Below are 17,617 nucleotides of genomic sequence, written 5' to 3'. Positions count from 1 at the left end.
ACACGATATCTTCTATAGAAAGAAGGGAGTTTACCCTATCGCTCAAGGTTTTGTTTAGCGTGGGACATGATGAACACATTAGCTGGTAAGGGACATAGAGGGGATCCCATAGCCACGCCATCCGTGAAGAAATTAGAATTTCCCCCTTTCACGGGTGTATCCAAGATTGTTGTTCGTTATCAAAGCATTTTGATTTGCCATCTTAAGTCACTCTTTAAGATGGTGATTTAGAGAACAGATATTTGAGCTTGTTTTTCAGTTCCTATAAATCTGTGCAAACTGAAACTCGATGGCAGCAAAATTTCAGGGCAATATTTGTCTTTTCTAGTAACAAGTGCTTTCCTTTTTTTTCAGCTCTCTGACGAACTCTTGACCTCGTTTTGCTGTAAAATAAAAGCTTGCCAAGTTTCGTTTGACAGCCGGCCTGCACACACAAGCTTCCTCGTTTGTTGTAATGTTTAGGAAACGCCCCATTTGAAAAGATCTGCTTATGCAGTTTCGCTTTACGAACTTGTTTTACAATGACTCTCATCGTCTTTATTTAAACGAGAGTTTTGAACAAAGCTGTTTTGTGAAGAGCAGATTTTGAAATGAATTATCTACGGAAGATTTTATAAGGATCATAAAATTTATAATAGTGGGCACTGACCTCAGCTGTAGTGAAAATAACGGATAGTACGGGAGTTGAATCTAGTCAGTAATGTGCTTTACAAGTGCTCTACAGTGCTCTAAAAAGCCACCTAGGAGCTGGTCATTTTCTTGGTTTATGATAAATCCGTGAGTAATAATTAAATTACTGTGAATGCATGAATATCACACATTCGAACTGCTGATTATTAGATAAAGATGAGATCGATCGTTGCTTTAATAGTGGCGAGAAAGAGGAACTTACAAGTTGGTATACAACAACCTGGAGTGAGGCTTTCTGCCGTGGAATTCACCCCAAAAAATAACATGTGGGGGAGGGGTGAGATATTGCATAGCACGTGGCCAGTTCGTTTTCAAAAACCTGATTACTTTTCAAAGAATTATATTAAGAACCCAGAGAAAGCTCATATTTGATCATAAATCTGGTTTAACATTTCATTTGTTACTGTAACATCACGGAGCGAACAAATGTGATAAATACACAGCCGAAAGCATGAAGCGGTTTTTAAATGACTTAGATGACTCAACTTGTACACAGTCAAGTAAGGAGAGGGTTGACATAATTTGACGTATAGTCACTCAAAGTCATGAAACATTTGCAAAATTTCAAAAGCAAAAAGAATATCTATGCCGGAACGACCCCTGGATCCTGTAAACTTAAACAACCGCCTTTGTAATAAGTTGTACATGTCACTGCCACCAAGAACAACCAACATTTGATGAGCTCTTTGCAACAAACACTCCAGCCGAGGAGGAATGTTAAACAACGAAGATGCCCGAGCTAAGATATACAAGACTGTCAAGGTGTGTTATTAGATATCCAATTCCATTGTCACTTTCATGGAAACGATCATTCACTTGACTTAAGACGAATTCTATGCTGTGCCGTAAGTAGCTCTTCAAAAGATCCATTTCCTTCGGCAGAGGGCAAATAATCGATACCACATTATTGCTTCATGTAAGAGTGTATGGAATCAAGTGAACGCTTCATGTAATTTAGGTTGAATTATAGCTCTTCTTGAGTGGACAAATCGAAACGACGAAACGACATAACGACATAACGACACGGCAAAATGCCATGACGAAACGACAAAAGGACGAACCGATGTGGTCGGTGACGAGTCGGCCTCGTAAAACGACGAGTCGAAGAGGCCAGCTGACATATCGAACTAGACAATACGACGAAATGAACTGGAAGTTCGACAAGTCGAACTTGGAAAACAACGACTTGACATAACAAAACGATGAAACGCCATAACGAAACGAACATTTTGTCCAGGATCTACCTTTCATAGCATCACGAACCCCTGTTTGAAATTCTACGAACGACTATTTTCTGTACATTTTATGGATCAATTTTACTGTAGGTAGTGTCGGCCGACATGGCGACCGACATGTCGGTCGGTCGACAATCGACCGACTGTCGGTTGATATGTCGACCGATATATATGTCGGCCAATAGTCGGTCAATATTTGACCGACACTTGGCCGACACTCGGTCAACACTCGGTCGACACTTGGCCGATGCTTCACCGATACTTCGCTGACACTTAAGTGACACTTAAGTGATGCTTCAATAGCGTTTTACCTATTGTCGACTGTATGGACGTGTTTTAAGAAAATCTTAACAGGATAAAACCTCTGCTGTTCTTTGGGGCATAGACTAAAACTAGAAACAACGAAACGACCGAAACTGCCGAAACGAAACGTCCAAAACAAAACCACCGAAACATGGGAAACGAAACCACCGACTGACAGCCAAAGCGACTGGAGCAACTGAAACGAAACCACCAAATCAAGCGAAACGAAGCCACCAGAATGAGGTATTTTAATTTAGGCATGAATCCTCTTCAACTGCACTGCTTTCCTAGCAGAGGTATGTTAAAATCTAACATATCGCTTGGGCCGTGTTTACGTGGAGGTGGTGAAATCCTCCTAGGAGGATCAGTTCTCTATGAACAGCTTCATTGTATTTCAATAAACAATAACTTTAATGAAGCAATTCAGTATCCATGATTAAAAAATTAATTAAAAATCATTAATCGTTATTATCACAAATCTAATATTATCTTTACTCACGCAGCCGGGTAAGGCAACTGAAACATAATAACAACGAAAATGAAGTCAAGAAGCTGAGGCTCTGTCGAAATCCTGCGGTTACATGTCTGATCTACCGTTTGTTATAATTACCCACTACATTTTGAAATAACCGATTGCTTTCTACAGAACGTCAAAGAAAATAATCCTAGCTAAAAAACGCTTCGCCAGAACCTCGCGAAAATTGCCCCCCATTCTGAAAATGATTAAGAGTAAAATCCGTCATTTGGACAGAAGGAGCTACTTTTCCTCCTTCAATTCGTTTACGCGAGTTTTGAGTTCTTTCAAAGTAACCCTGCAACGACGTTCAATACTCTTGGCGGATGTTTTCCCTGTCTTCTCACGCTCAGTCGCCAGAATTCTTTCATATTTCTTGGGGTCCACGATGTTGAGTTCACACAGGTCGATATAGTCTCTTAACGTGTTTCGTGCGATGCCAAAGCGTCGCATAGCTTCTGTTTAGGAACAGTGATGATTTTGTAAAATTGTGAGGACGCCTTTCTATCTTCGATGAATGCCTTCCAGATTTCATCCTGATATCGGTAATTCTGAAAAAAAAATGGAGTAGTTTAAGTTCAGTTATAGGTGAATGTAACCTTTTTGTTTGTGAAATAATATTTAAATGTTTATAATGTGATACGGTGATTCCGTGCCACCACAATGGGTTTTCACTACGACAATATATAAGGAAAATATCGATTCCCAGGGATAAGGTCATGTTTGGTCAACAGGTCTTATTGACGGCGCAATTGAGCGCGTGGGACGCGCGCGAAACGCGAGGGATATTCCCTCTCTCGCTCCCCTTTCTGTTCCGGTATGCAGGCTAGACAGCAGGCTACAGATGATCGTAATCGTGCAAACCTGGGGGCGGGGACTCTCATGAAAATGACAGGGATGATCTTCGTCTTGCTTAGGGTAAAATCAGGGATTGTCGTCTTGCTTACGTTTTTCAGGAGTAAAATCTCACATTTCTGGCTGTCAAGCTATCTTTTGAGGTTGCTTGCGAATAAATTTCAATAAAGAAACCCGCTGTCATTCAGTTTTGGTTGTCTAAGTCTATGAAAAAGGAAATCAAGATACCTACAGCTAAAAATTGGTATCTTTTAGGGGTCCATAAACCCAGAGCCACGCCCAGATTGGTCTCCTTTAGGGGTAAATTTAAAATTTCCCATGAACAACCCCGTCATTTGTATTAGAGAGTCTCCTCCCTCCCTGGCCATGCAAATTAATGATCAAAACTTCAAAATCGATTTTGAGGTAATCCTTAGTCTGCAAAGTGTGGAAGATATTGTGGCCCCGAATACTGGAGATTTTGACCAATTTATTTAAGAGCAAGTCAAATGCCGTGGGGAAAGTTTCATTGGATTCGACTCGTATATAAATCACCCACGATCCACTAATTGTTCAGTCATGCACACGAACTAACCTTTAGTCTTTCTTTTAGCACACTCTGCTCCTTCTTCATCGTCTTTTGTTTCCTTTTCCCAAGTATCGTCCTCGATGAAATTGTCGTCCCCAATGTCAGTATCAGACATTTGGTCTGTCCCATCGTCAGTGTCCACTTCAGTCAGCTGATTTTTGTTCACTCTTGCCCATGCTAACCGACTCTACAAAAAATATTGCATTTTCAGTTGCATGTACAGTTTGAGGATCGAATAAAATGGTTTCTTTAGTATTTGGCCAAACTATTAGTCCACGATAGAATTTGTAATTGTACATTGAAAATTCCTGATATGCTTAACTTTGCAATGTTTTTAACGCGTATTTTTGTTTTCGAAAAAGTGCAGTGCGTTTAGCTTGAGGCAAACTAAACGGCAGGGTTGAATCAAGAGCAGCATGCATCACAGAAAGACCCCGAAAGCATCAGGGGCGTAGCTAGCGATTTTGTAACTATACGCCGAAGTGTACTATTTTGAGTGGCAGAGGCTCCTCACTAGGGGGGTCTGGAAATGTTAAAATTTTGGCGGAAATGCCATTTCCTGCATCTTCCGTGGGATATTACAAGAAATAAATGCCTCAGTGAAACGCAGTAGTTAGTTGTTTATTTTAATTTATCTATCAGCCAACTGAATTAAAAAAGAAACGATATATGAAATAAATTCAAATCAGCCAATCTAAAGATAAGAACGCGTTCGGGCAATAGAAAATGTTTTCATCAGATTGAAAAGAAATTTTCAGATTTCAGCTGTACACACATGCATATGTGCGTATGTGGTATCTACGCCCCTGAGCATCTCTGTTCTACACCGCATCTTCGCATCGTTGACAACGAAGTTGCAGCGTGTGTACATCTCTACTAAATACTCTGTCTTTTTAATTCGCATAACTGGCGCTCCATTTTGGTGTGCGACCATCCTGCGGTGAACAGAAAAGCAACATTTGAAGTTTGAGGAGGGGGGTATAAGGGTTTGCGGTGATGCGATTTTTGCGGTATTTTTGATGCGGTTTTTTTGATGCGGTTTTGCGAACATTTTCGTTTTATCTTGCGGTTTTGTAGTTTTACAAGACTATGCGGTTTGCGTTTTCCATGCATTTTGATAAAACTCGATGCGGTATTACTGTTTTAACGTATTTATGCGGGGACCCCCCTTATGATCCCCTCTTTGAGCGATGTTGCAAGGTATGTCCACCCCAGAATTGTTGCAGGAAACATTGCGCGCAACTTTTCCAAAGTAGAAAGATAGATGTAATAAATTGAAAAGAGATATTTTCCTGTTAAAGAACACCGAATTTCATATTTTTTTATTTCCCAACAATGTTTACACTTTTTCCCCGCGTCCAATTCCTACTGTTCTCCCTTCCCTTTCTAGCGCCTGTCAGCAGGCGAAAATATAGTCTAAGCATCGAAATAATAGTCTGACACACCAAATAGCGCCAAATCATGACAAACATGATCATGCATAATTCAGAGAATACTCTCGGACAATAGGTCCAATAGCGTTGACAAAAAACCGTTGACAAGAAACCGTGCACAAAATTCTACATACCTTCAAGTTCTTCGATGCATTTTTCCAAGGCGGCGATCGTTTCCTGGTAATCCTCCTCCTTCTTCCTATTGAGTTCTTCCGATTTTTTCAATTGCTTCATAGCAGCCTGCAGGTCATTCTTGGCTTCTTTGAATTTCTTTTCTGGCACTGTTTTTTCTGGCCTCTTTTGTCCAATTTTATTGCTTGTCCCACACCTGTAAATGCAATAAGAGAATACGAAAGTAAGAAATAAGGCCTATTCGTTAGGGAGTTAGTGGCGATCTATAATTTTGCTCCATTTATAGACTAGTTCGCCTGTTCATAATTCCACATACTGATAAGGATAAATTTCGATTTTAAATCTTGCACGACGGCCATAGCTATCTATATTTTTCCTGCAATAATCCATATATCTACTGCATATACTATTTGCAAACGAAATCTATAATTAGGAATAGTTTGCTTACCAGTCATGGGTACTTCCTTTGCGTTTCTCATGGGCTGCTTGTGGCGGTGCTGGTGTTGATGTTGACGTTTCGGTCCTTGTGCCCTCCTTTTCGGGGGTCTCCAACGCCAAAACGCTGCTTACAATACTAGAATCATGGCACTCACAATTTTTCACCGATACGCTGCAAAACTCGCAGCGGTAAGGGCAGTCCATCAGAGTGTGGCCATCCGATAAACCACATATCATACATGTCTTTTGTCGTGCAGCCATAACGCGTTAATGTTCTCGAATACACCTAATGCAACTGCAACGAATCCTCTTCGCTGAGAGTTATATATATTTATCCCGTGTCTCTCTTGGGGTCGATATCATGGAGTGTGGGAAAGTGGCATGTCTCCAAGAAAATTTCTGCTGTCTGAAATTCTCACATTAAAAAAGTGTAAAAGTTACATGGTTCAATTACTTGCAAACTCTTCAAAGGACCTATCTTCCGAGCTAATTACTTTTTGCCGCAAACTTGGGTGTTGGATTTTGGGAACAAAGAACAGATGCAAAACTTATATCAATTTCAGTTTGCGTTTCCAGGCAATTTCAATTTTTCTTGTTAGCAGTTTTTCCTTTGGGCCTGCAATACTGGGCTTATTTCATTGTACCTGAATGTTTATGAAAATACGTTTTGATCATTGGTCTCGGTCATGAAGTACAAGAGTAATGGGGAGTTTTGCGACACGGTGCCTCTCGCTGTTCGTGGTTTATCAAAGTCCTGCACACGTACGTTAAGGGCTGTCATTCTGTTCCCGTCGGCCTCCAAGAGTGAGATGGGTACTGGGGTTGTTTGACACACAGTATGCTCCAGCCCGACCATACCTACAGCTCGTAAGGCGACGCAATGCGGCGACTCTTTTGCGTATTATTCAACGGAAGGTTCAACCTGGCTCCAACCTTGGTAGCAAAACTACTATCAGAAATCAAATTCTCCAAAAAGGGATTTCGTTGAAATTAAAAAAAGATCATTTATCTTTTGTAACACTATACCAGCAATCAAATAAGTATCAAACTTGAAAGAAGGTTTACACAGAAAATGGTATTTAATACAAAATTACCACTCATATCCTTTGAAAGAAGAAAATACCTTAGACATGCTCGTGAGAGCAAAGAACTGATTCAACAAAACTCTAAAAGGTTCTATACATGTTTTCACACAGGAAGGGAATCAGTGTGGCCTGTCAATCTTTGCCAATGAGGCGATAAAGGTGGGCGGCATTCAAAATACCCAAGTTCTCTGGCAGGCGGTATTTCTCGCGGCTTCGCCCCTCGGTTCTGGGGGCTTCGCCAGCAAAACTTTATTTCGCGCGCGCCAACAATACCGCAAGCTACGCAGGCTAAAAGGGATTCGATTTACATTGTATGTCAAAAGCCAAGCTTCCTAAAATGCCCCACTTTTTCCGAGAAGTTCTTTGTCCCCTTATTTTTGCAAAAAGCAGTAGAGGAAAACTCCGCCTTATAAATTGGTTACAAAGTTACAGACTACTGAAAAGAAATGTCAACTGCGGGAATTGTAGGAATGCAATGCGTCTCATTCGCCATCTGCGCAATGGGACGGATACATTTGGTAAGTAATTTCAATTCCAATTTTAATTAATCTAACTACAGATTTTCCCTGCCGACCTGAGCTAAAATTCAATAGCTTTCAACTATTTCAGACCAGTTGGAGTGGAACCGGGATTTGCGATAACAGTTTGTAAACGGTTTTCGTAAACTCTTGAGAAGGGCTTCAAATTAAAAAACAACAACCTTGTAGCGTTACCCTTGCGTGACTTGGTTGTTTAGTCACGTCACAAGTCATGCGCAGTAAGCATAGACCAGACCTTGTGCTTTCATATTTCGACGGTGCTCCATTACAAACGATAGCACCCAAAGTTTTGTAGATTTATCGTTTCTGTTTAGTTTGTGCACGTTTTCACCCCAAGATCGGGATAGAGGTACGCCCTTTATATTACTCATCGTAATCGCTCTAACGTTTGTATGAAGGCCCATACTGGTCAAAATTACACTCTCAATAAATGGTATTGACTGGACTGTTTTTTCATGCTACTATCATGTTTTAGTGCATCTGTGTCGCTTTCTTGTTTGTATTAATATTTGATTTTTTGTGTATCATGCAAGAAAAAATTACAAATTCCAATTTTTTTAATGTATATGTACATATTTTTTTGTATCATGATAGTATAAATTTTTTTCCATGGTACTCAAAAATTTTGGGGATTGTGAGCTAATTTTTGGGTTCCATGATACATTGCGGTCATTGTGGAGAAAGGTATGGGTCGAGGGTAAGTTCCCGCCAAAACGGGCTGCCGTCGCCGCCATCTTGGAATATGTCTTCGTCAAGTAGAGAAACGAGAATAGCTAATATAGCATTAAACGCCATCCGCGAGATTAATTCCCTATTAAATACATCAGCCAGACAATCATCTTCTTCTGGTACCGATAACCAATCTCCAGGGCAAGCTGGAAGTAGACCTAGCAATGTTCTCAGCGAGCTTCGTTCTCGTTTCCCAACTCTATCGGGCAATGCAACTAATGCTCCCCGGAATGTTGCATCGTCATCCCATAATATTGGAAGAACAAATCGTACTGCAACAAGGGATTGTGCAATCAAAGATATTGTAATTGTCGGGGAAAACACTGAAAAAACACCACAAGCGAGAGAAGAAAAGCTGCAACTGGAAAGAAAGAATCGAGTTATTTCAGGTTTTGCGATTGACAAAACATGGAATGATAAGACTTTGTACAGCAAAGTGAAATCACAACTCCCAGATGATTGCAAGGATATCGATTTTGAGTTTGTAAAGAACTGTTATGGGACACTTATCAAGCCTCGGTTAGCGAATGGAGTAAAAATTGATGGCAGCATACTGTTGAAATCTATTGCATCCACCACCACCGTCTACGTTCGTTTATTTGCTGATGACTTTGATGACTCCGAGTTTGATAAAAGCCCTTTTGAATTTGATAAAAAGAAGTCAGAAAAAGATGACCCAAGTGCTATACTTCATGATGCTGATAAGACTACTGCCGGTAATATTGTAAGGTAGTAGTTAATTCTATTGTATTGTCTTTGGTTTTAATAGTTGCATTGGTATTGTGTTAGGTTGTTTTTTTAAATCATTACAATCATCAAATCTGTCTGGCATTATTAGAGCGCTATATACATGTAATTATTGAAACAACAATGTACCATACATGTAGCTCAAAATGGGACTAAATGATCCTCAAATTTACATTTTGATTTGTTCATGCTTGGAATGTTTATTATTATAAATAAAAGGCTAATAGATTTTTTAACAGACAAACGTTTTTGAACTTGTTCAGTTCATTGTCAGAACTAAAAAAAATGGAAATAAACGTCCAAGTAATCCCATAAGGGGATAGTGTTAAGGAGAATGCTTCAATTTGTTTTAAACAAAACTATTCTCTTATGGGATTACTTAACACTCTGCAATTTAGATGTTCATTTCCAAATTTTTTAGTTCAGATGATGAGCTGAACAATTTTAAAAGAACATTAGACTGTTAAAAAATCTATTAGCTTTTTAAGTATAATATTCAAACAACACTAGGGGATTACATTATGTTAATTTCTGTCTTTCTCTCCACGTTTTCATTGTATATAATAATGAACACTATAAGAACTGAGTATATTGTGCTTTTCAGTTGAGAAGAGGGAAATTATTGACCTTACTGAAGATAAGGAGTTTACAGAAAGAGATGTAATCACCCAAGAGATCATAAATCACTGTGTATATGATGTGCAAAACCCTGTTGAAATACTGAAGTATGCTCAAGGGAAGATTCTAAATGGTAGACCATTGGAGAGAGCAGATGTATCAATTGAAATTGAAGGGGAAACCAATTTCATTCTGGTTGACAGAGAGAATTTACTGGAATCGGGATTTGAGGAAATAAGCACAATAAGTAACGTCAGGTTACCATTAGAAGTGAACTTTATTGGCGAGGCTGCAAGGGACTTTGGAGGCCCTAGGAAGGAGTTTTTTCGATTGATGTTGATTGAGATTAAACACAACCTTTTTGAAGGTGGAGTGTTACGGGAAGATTTGTCTGAAAAATACAAGCCAGCTGGCATTGTAATGGGGCTGAGTGTTCTTCAGAATGGTAAAATTCCTCAATTCTTCCCTGAAAAAAGGATGATAGTTTCGAAAGAAACTGTTTGGGGCTGCGTCGGTGGGAGTAACGAAATAATTTGGATATATCAACAAAGTTGAAATGGTAAATTGGCCACCGTAATGATTACAAAAGCTGACGTTTCGAGCGTTAGCCCTTCGAAGGCTAACGCTCGAAACGTCAGCTTTTGTAATCATTACGGTGGCCAATTTACCATTTCAACTTTGTTGATATATCCAAATTCTTCCCTGAAAACATTCTTAAAGAACTAGCAAATGGCCACTCATCATCATCATGTGTAAGAAATCTCATTAGAGGGTTTCGTAAAGTTGGTGTTCTCCAGCTATTGATGAAACTACCCACTTTCATGTATCTCTTCATTCCAAGTGAGGCAAGTGCTCTCAGTGTGAAGAAGCTTGCTAATCTTCTTACTCCTAAACTCAGCGAGGAAGGCTCAAATGCAAGAAAATACCAGAAGGAAGTATATGCTGCATTTATTCGTTACATTAAAGAAGTTGCTGCTGGAAGGAGAGTGTCAGGAAATAACACCCTTAACCTTGGTCATGTGCTGCAGTTTGTGTGTGGAACAGATGAAGAACCTACACTAGGATTTGTTTTATCACCAGAAATCAATTTCAATGAATGTGGTGATGCATTTATGCCCACAGCCAATACATGCATAAATGTTCTCAATCTACCCATCCCAAGCTACTCCAAACAGCTTCCAGGTGACGAGTTTTTGTTCAACCTTTATGACTTGGCTTTCAGTAGTTCCTACTTTGGTGTTGTATAATTTTACAAAAACTGTGGGCTAGGAAAAAAAAGGGGGAGATCGACTGTTTGTTATCAAGGGAACATGTTTTGAATCGTGGTTTTAACCTTTTGCATGTTAACAGTTTGTTCTAACTAAAAACATTGTCATAATAACACCTTTGGTTGTGGTTTCATATATTTACAAAGTTTTAAAATCTATTATTGTTTACTGAGATGTTTTTAGAATCAGAATGTCCACTGTGCCTACATACAAACCCAAGCTTTTAAGTTGTGTAGGAATAATTTATGTTATATTTTTGGGAGTTTATAAAAATTGTTGTTCATGGTTATCACTGCTATTCATAAAAATATACCAAATAAAGTTTTCCATTTGATCATGATGTAATTATTTCCTTTCTTAGTTTTGATGTCATTGTGATTGTTGCCTACACTGGAATGACTAACTACTGTTGTAGACATCTCACAATGTATGGCTTCCTGAGCCACATGAGACAGCATTGTCAGCATATGGTTTCAGAATTCAAAACCAATGGCACTCTAATTTAATGTTTTTCTTTGCCTTTCCACAATCCTTTTGCATATGAAAAAAACATAAAACAATGAAAACTACTTCATAAATAATGAGATGTAGGGTGCAGTGGTGTTTAATGAACCAGTGATAGTTGAGATCAGGTCAGGTAGTGAAAGGTGTGTACTGTCGTTTCAGATGTTAGTCCTTCGTTGGAGTACCAATAATTCTTATAAATATCATGTAGAAATATACATTATTTTCTACTTAATGAAGTCATAAAATCCTAAACTTTGTTTTAAACAGTTAACCATTCTCATTGCCAAAGAGGAGGTGGGTGGGTTAAAATTTCGTATCCAAAACTTTATTTGGTGATATGTGAAAAGAAGAATTCTTCGATTTGAGCAGTTTTAACTAACTTCAAATTCCCAATGGACGATGATCATTGGCTATGAATACAATGGGTGTTTAACCCAACTACTCGGCTGAATATTATGTAGATTTCATCAATGAATAGCAAAAATAATTGCCATAAAAAAAACTATTTGATAAGCTGAAAACAACACAGGAAATTAATTTCTAAAGTGAATTTGTAGTAAGGGACTATTCGTTATTTCTGGGAGGAGGGGAGGGGTGATTAAATGGGGGACCTGAATTTTTTTTTAAGCTTACAAAAGAGGGTCTTGAAATACACTCTTGAGCTATCTTGGGGTAGCAAAATTTTTCTATCGGAATTAAAGGGCAGTCATTGAAAAAATGTGTTTATCATAGTTGGACCCTTTAACAAAAAGGTACCTTTGCTAATTAATCACCCAGCCCCCCCCCCCCCCACCACCCCATCCCCTCCATAAATAATGAACAGTCCCTAAGAATCAACCGTAGAATTGTGGAAAGTAAAAATAATTCAGAAATATTTCTTTATTCAATCAGAATCTGCCTTGATTTTTTTTCTATTTTTTAGTGTAACTAAGTATTCACATTTGGAAATGAAGAAATGAGATCTACACATTGCAAATAGCTAAGCTGTCCCTGATATTCATCATTATCCAAGGGATCAGGTAATTGTAACATTTGTTCTCCTGAAATTGCACATGTTGGTGGATTCAATTGTACCTGATAGTCAACATCCTCCACAGGGACTAACCCTTCAGGATCAAAACCATACAGATTTAATTCACTTTCTGATAGTGAGGGTTCAGGGGGGTTGACATTCTGTAGCATACCAGCTGTCCATAATTGAAGTGAGGAATTGTTTTTCTCTGTTGAAACTGGCCTGTTATTCATCTGTGCAACAAATTCTTGAAGGGAAATATTGATCCTTGGAAGGTAGATGTAGTGTAAACAATACAAATGCAAATCATTCAAAGGATCAAGAATGCCAGTTTTCTCCATTTCATTAAACAACTGTGCATAGAAACATAGGACCCCAGAATTAACATCTCTATGACTTCTTTCCACTCGGCAGTTATGAACAGGACCCAGTGATGATACTACCCCTGTTTAAGCCCTGTTTTTCCAACATGAATTGAGCAACATGCACATTTTCCATTCCATAGTCGCATCTTGCTCTGGAAGGTAATCCATATTTATGAGTTCCCTCAACAAAGAGTTCTAAAACAGTTTCAGCTCTATTGTTGTCACAGCACTTGCAGTAAATTATTAAACTCGAGAATCCATCAATACAAAGATGAACTACAAGCTTCCACCTAATTAGTTTGTGAGCACCATCAAAGTGCCAGAGTGAATTGGGTCCAGGTACACTGTACTTGCGACGGTATACAACCAATCTCCATCTGGAACCTCCTTCCCGAAGACATGAAGAACAGTTCAAACTTAACTTCCTTCAAGAGAAAACTCAGGGAAAATAAGAGAATTCTGAAATCTATCAGTTTTGCTAAAGCTTCCTGCAGCGTTTCCTACAAATCTATTGACTTTAAATACTTTTAACATTTACTCCGTATTGTTATTAATATTTATTTCTTTTAATTGTCATTATTTACATACCATTTTCGGTCTATTCACTAATTAGGTATTTATTAATTGATAGTTTAATTGATGCAGGTCCACATCAGGACGTAATGTCTTGCCTATCCCTCAACCTGCTTTATTAAATAAACTATGATGATGGTGATGATGATGATCTTAACGAAGTGCCAATAGAATCCATTCTTCTAAGACATTCGCTTACTCTTGACCGCTGAACCCTAATACCTCGGCTTCTCAAGGCACCAATAAATCTCCTTCGGCCAATATTTGGTGTGAGAAACCCCCCCCCCCCCTCTTGCTTGATTTGTGTCAGGTGCAGTCAATTCTTTATAGATGAGGTCAAACCGTTCATCTGAAATGTTTGAAAACTTTTCAAGTTTATCATCTATTTCAAACATCTTTCTCCTTCTTTGAAGTGTAGATACACTGATACCGAGCAGCTTGGCTATTTTTTCCCAAGAAAAATGGATTGTACATAAGTATTCTATTTGGTCCTTACTGATCACAATGATTGGTCTTCCAGGTCCCTCTCTGCCTTCCAATTTTTTCGAAAAATGGGGAGCTTCGAGAAAGCGGGAGTAAAATTACAGTGAAGTAAATGCAAAGGAAACGAATTTTCTTTCCAAAAAAGGGGATTTTCGGAAAATTGAGTATTGGAGAAATCTGCATTCCACTGTACAACGGTCGTAGTTTCTAAGAGAATGCAAGCATTGCGAGTACATACAGTACATGAACTCACGACTGGAACCTTTGTCAGAGTGTAGGAAAATGTGAAATGTATGCACTAGCTGACCTCAGCTGTTTCCATCCTCTCATTACAGAACCAAACTAAGCCATTTAATCTGATGCTAAAGATTTTTGGGAGCGCGTCGTATCACCTCCGCCCCCTCCCATGTACCGCATTTCCAAAGATTCTTTTCATAATATTTTAATTCATGCAGCTGTAATTGTTATTCCTTTGCAGTTTCATAGGGGGCGTCGGCCTCGAAGAGAGAGATGGGTACTGGGGTTGTTTGACACACAGTATGCTCCAGCCCAACCATACCTACAGCTCGTAAGGCGACGCAATGCGGCGACTCTTTTGCGTATTATTTAACGGAAGGTTCAACCTGGCTCCATAGTGCACTCAGACCAGTGGGCGGCTTATCGGCAACTCCAGAGAAGACTCGGTTTACTACACAGGGCGGTGAATCATTCGCTACATTTTGTTGATCCAGTAACCGGAGTCCATACACAGAATGCTGAAAGCAACTAGTGTACGGCAAAGGAAAAATTTAAGAAAATGAAGGGAAACACAAACCCTGACTTTCTCCTTGAATACCTACAGGAATTCACGTGGCGAAGGTGGTATGGTGAGCCTCACCCAAATGGATGCTTTCGAAGGCTGCTCGATGACATTGCTGAACAGTATCCTCTTAAGGGAATCAGTCAAAACCATTGTATTCGTACGGGACCCAACACACAGCAAAAAAGGTCGTCTCTTTCTGCTACCATCATCCCCCACCCTCAAAGTAGGCTTGGTTCCATACCCCCACACTGGAGTAAATCTATCTGAGTGTGTTGTTTTACAAGCTTCTTGGACACAAAATAATTTAAATAATCTTTGTTGAGAAAATTTTTGTTGGTTATTTTACTTGTCAGAATAAAGTTTTATTGGTTTAATATTGACTGTCTCAGAATTTTTGCTATTTGAAGAGATGCAATTCAGCCAGTTCCGGCTTTACCATGGACATGTGTGAACTAAAAACTAAAAAGCATGTTACTCGGCTAGAGTTTATTCCCATGAGGTGACGCCCCTGCGATTCGCATTAGTCATTAGTTATTGTAAAGCTCCCATTAGCCGAGTAGGAAAAAGCTAAAGTCTCAAAAATAAAGGGAAAATATTCGAGAGAAAAGTACAGATTGAAACCATAAAGAGATTAGGTCTTCAGAAAGTTTTATCATAGGTGCTAACTTTTTCTTAAAGTGGGACGGTGACGCAAGGATTTGCGTTTATGAGGATTTTCACTTTCCCGTTATTGTTACTTGCTTAACGGATTTCAATTCGTGAGTGGCTCATGTTGTAGTAAATAAGTCACCCCAATTTTTTTTTTTCACCACGCCACTCATAAGTCGTTTCTTATCTTAATCATAAACCTGAAAGTTTATGCCTTCAAATCAAATTTTTCAATACTGACACTGCAGCAATACACAACCACACAAGCGACGTTCAAACTATATTTACGGATAAAGTTCGAATTCAGACACTTGGCCGATAGACTACCAACACTCGGCCGATAGACCACTGACACTTGACCGATATTCCACCAACACTTGACATATTCCCCCGAGACGCGACACTCCATCTGTCGGTCGACATGTCGACCGACTATCTTCCGACTATCGACCGACCTATTGACCGACCTATCGACCGACCTATCGACTGACTGTCGACCGACTCTCGACTGACTGTCGACCGACTGTCGACCGACATATCGACCGATATGTTGGTCGACATGTCGGTCACCATGTCGGTCACCATGTCGGCCGACACTACCTATAGTAAAATTGATCCCATTTTATTGCTTCCATTCGCCATGCTGTTCTTAAAATTCGCGCTCACGTGATAGCGGCATTCCATTAGGTACTCAGATGACGCATAGAGAGATTCCAAAGTTGAATGACATCAGGCACTTAACATAAAAAATATATTTGTCGAAATACTGAGTGAAATATTTATATCGACACGAAAGAAATATATAAAGCGAGAAAATAACTCAGAAGAATAAATTATACCATTTGGACATATATATTGCAGTTTTTGGAGGTAAATATTGCTCTTTGAATATATATATATATATATATATATTGAAATTTGAACATAAATATGGCAACTCAATACATAAATTCTGTCTTCGACATTTTGATCCTCTTTGACAAGCATACGTGGGATCTCATGTTCAAATTGTACCCTTACTCTGCTCAATCAACTAACATTTTATGCCATTGACTTATTCGAATCTCTAGAGGAAGATGACAGTTTACAACAAATTGACAACGTCGAGCATTTCACGAGTTCACTTGCATGATACGAATCAAATGTCAGCAACTATTACAAGACAAACCTTAAGATAGCCTGTGTAAACATTAACAGTATAATCAACAAATTAGACGAAGTTAAAGGTATGCTTAACTTCGATAAGTTCCACATCCTATTCATCGCTGAAACTAAGATTGACGGCACTGTTTCAGACGCTTTACTCAAACACCCCGGCTTTCGTTTGATCCGAAAGGACCGCAAGAAGGTAGCAGGAGGCAGTTTGGTATACAGTCAAGTCGCTGACGGTTCAACTCGCCAACGCCAACTCGTTGGCGAGTTGGTGCTCAATCCAGTACGACTTATTAGAAGTTAAACATGTAGAAAAGTAAATGATCATTAGTAAAAAAAAAAAAACATTCTTTTTCTTCCAACAAAGTTTAGAAGGATCTCAAGGTGAATAAAAGCTAATTTTCCTTCGCTAGTAAACAGACGCTTACAGGATATATGCATTTTAATGTACAAAGTTAAACACAACCTTAGCCCCTTGAATATTTGTAATATATTTCAGAAACAAAACGCTTCCTATAATTTAAGACAGGCCGACTTCTCTATTCCAAGATACAACACGAAAACTTACGGCAAACATTCACTACGCTATTTAGGACCTAAATTATGGAGTAAACTGACAACTTATGACAGATCAGCCACAACATTAGCTTGTTTCAAAAACCGCCTACGTAAGCGTGACCTCAGCTCCCTATTAGAGGATGGCTGCAGGGGCTGTGCTCTATGTACTTCTTAATTCATTTCATATTTTTTCATACATGATATGACTTAATTTTATTACGTATGATGCACGATCCTCGCAGTAGAGAGCGCTATTTATGCAATAGCGAAAATCAGACCTGAAAAAAATCAGGCCTGTACGGGATTCGAACCACTGACCTCTGCGATATTAGTGCAGCGCTCTACCAATTGAGCTAACAAGCC

The 17,617-nt window shown here is 39.1% G+C and overlaps 1 protein-coding gene, 1 long non-coding RNA gene and 1 other non-coding gene across 5 annotated transcripts; 1 reads left to right on the top strand and 2 right to left on the bottom strand.

The window, feature by feature from the left end:
- Positions 1 to 27: 27 nt before the first annotated feature.
- On the top strand, positions 28 to 15,274 carry LOC148717694 (uncharacterized). 3 transcript variants are annotated; one of them, XR_015994736.1, is made up of 3 exons: positions 28 to 2,471; positions 12,584 to 12,680; positions 14,573 to 15,274. XR_015994736.1 is itself a non-coding variant. In XM_088743437.1 (3 exons), the coding sequence occupies exons 1-2, from the start codon at positions 10,220 to 10,222 to the stop codon at positions 11,131 to 11,133; spliced, it is 681 nt and encodes a 226-aa protein (XP_088599563.1). In that variant the 5' UTR covers positions 10,085 to 10,219; the 3' UTR covers positions 11,134 to 12,680; positions 14,573 to 15,274. The 3 variants fall into 3 exon arrangements, 2 of the variants coding, with proteins under 2 accessions (XP_088599562.1, XP_088599563.1); XM_088743437.1 differs by lacking the exon at positions 28 to 2,471 and adding an exon at positions 10,085 to 10,363 and having other exon boundaries at positions 10,597 to 12,680; XM_088743436.1 differs by lacking the exons at positions 28 to 2,471; positions 12,584 to 12,680 and adding an exon at positions 4,352 to 9,250.
- LOC148717695 (uncharacterized) lies at positions 3,179 to 5,871 on the bottom strand. Its single transcript, XR_015994737.1, has 3 exons — positions 5,733 to 5,871; positions 4,172 to 4,352; positions 3,179 to 3,293 (listed from the first exon to the last, which is right to left on the bottom strand). It is a non-coding gene; the product is annotated as an uncharacterized LOC148717695 (long non-coding RNA).
- A 2,270-nt stretch (positions 15,275 to 17,544) lies between the features above and the next one.
- On the bottom strand, positions 17,545 to 17,617 carry Trnai-aau (transfer RNA isoleucine (anticodon AAU)). Its single transcript has one exon. It is a non-coding gene; the product is annotated as a tRNA-Ile (tRNA).

This window comes from Stylophora pistillata, chromosome 13 (genome assembly GCF_964205215.1).
Source record: "Stylophora pistillata chromosome 13, jaStyPist1.2, whole genome shotgun sequence".
NCBI lineage: Eukaryota > Metazoa > Cnidaria > Anthozoa > Scleractinia > Pocilloporidae > Stylophora > Stylophora pistillata.
Note: the sequence above shows the minus strand (reverse complement) of the source record. Positions and strands in the feature narration are given on the sequence as shown.

Excerpts from the sequence above, each read along its gene's own strand:
- LOC148717694 (XM_088743436.1), top strand. The coding sequence starts at position 8,448 with ATGATACATTGCGGTCATTGTGGAGAAAGGTATGGGTCGAGGGTAAGT. Across the intron at positions 9,251-14,572 it reads ACTGCCGGTAATATTGTAAG|TTTCATAGGGGGCGTCGGCC; the intron begins GTAGTAGTTAAT and ends ATTCCTTTGCAG.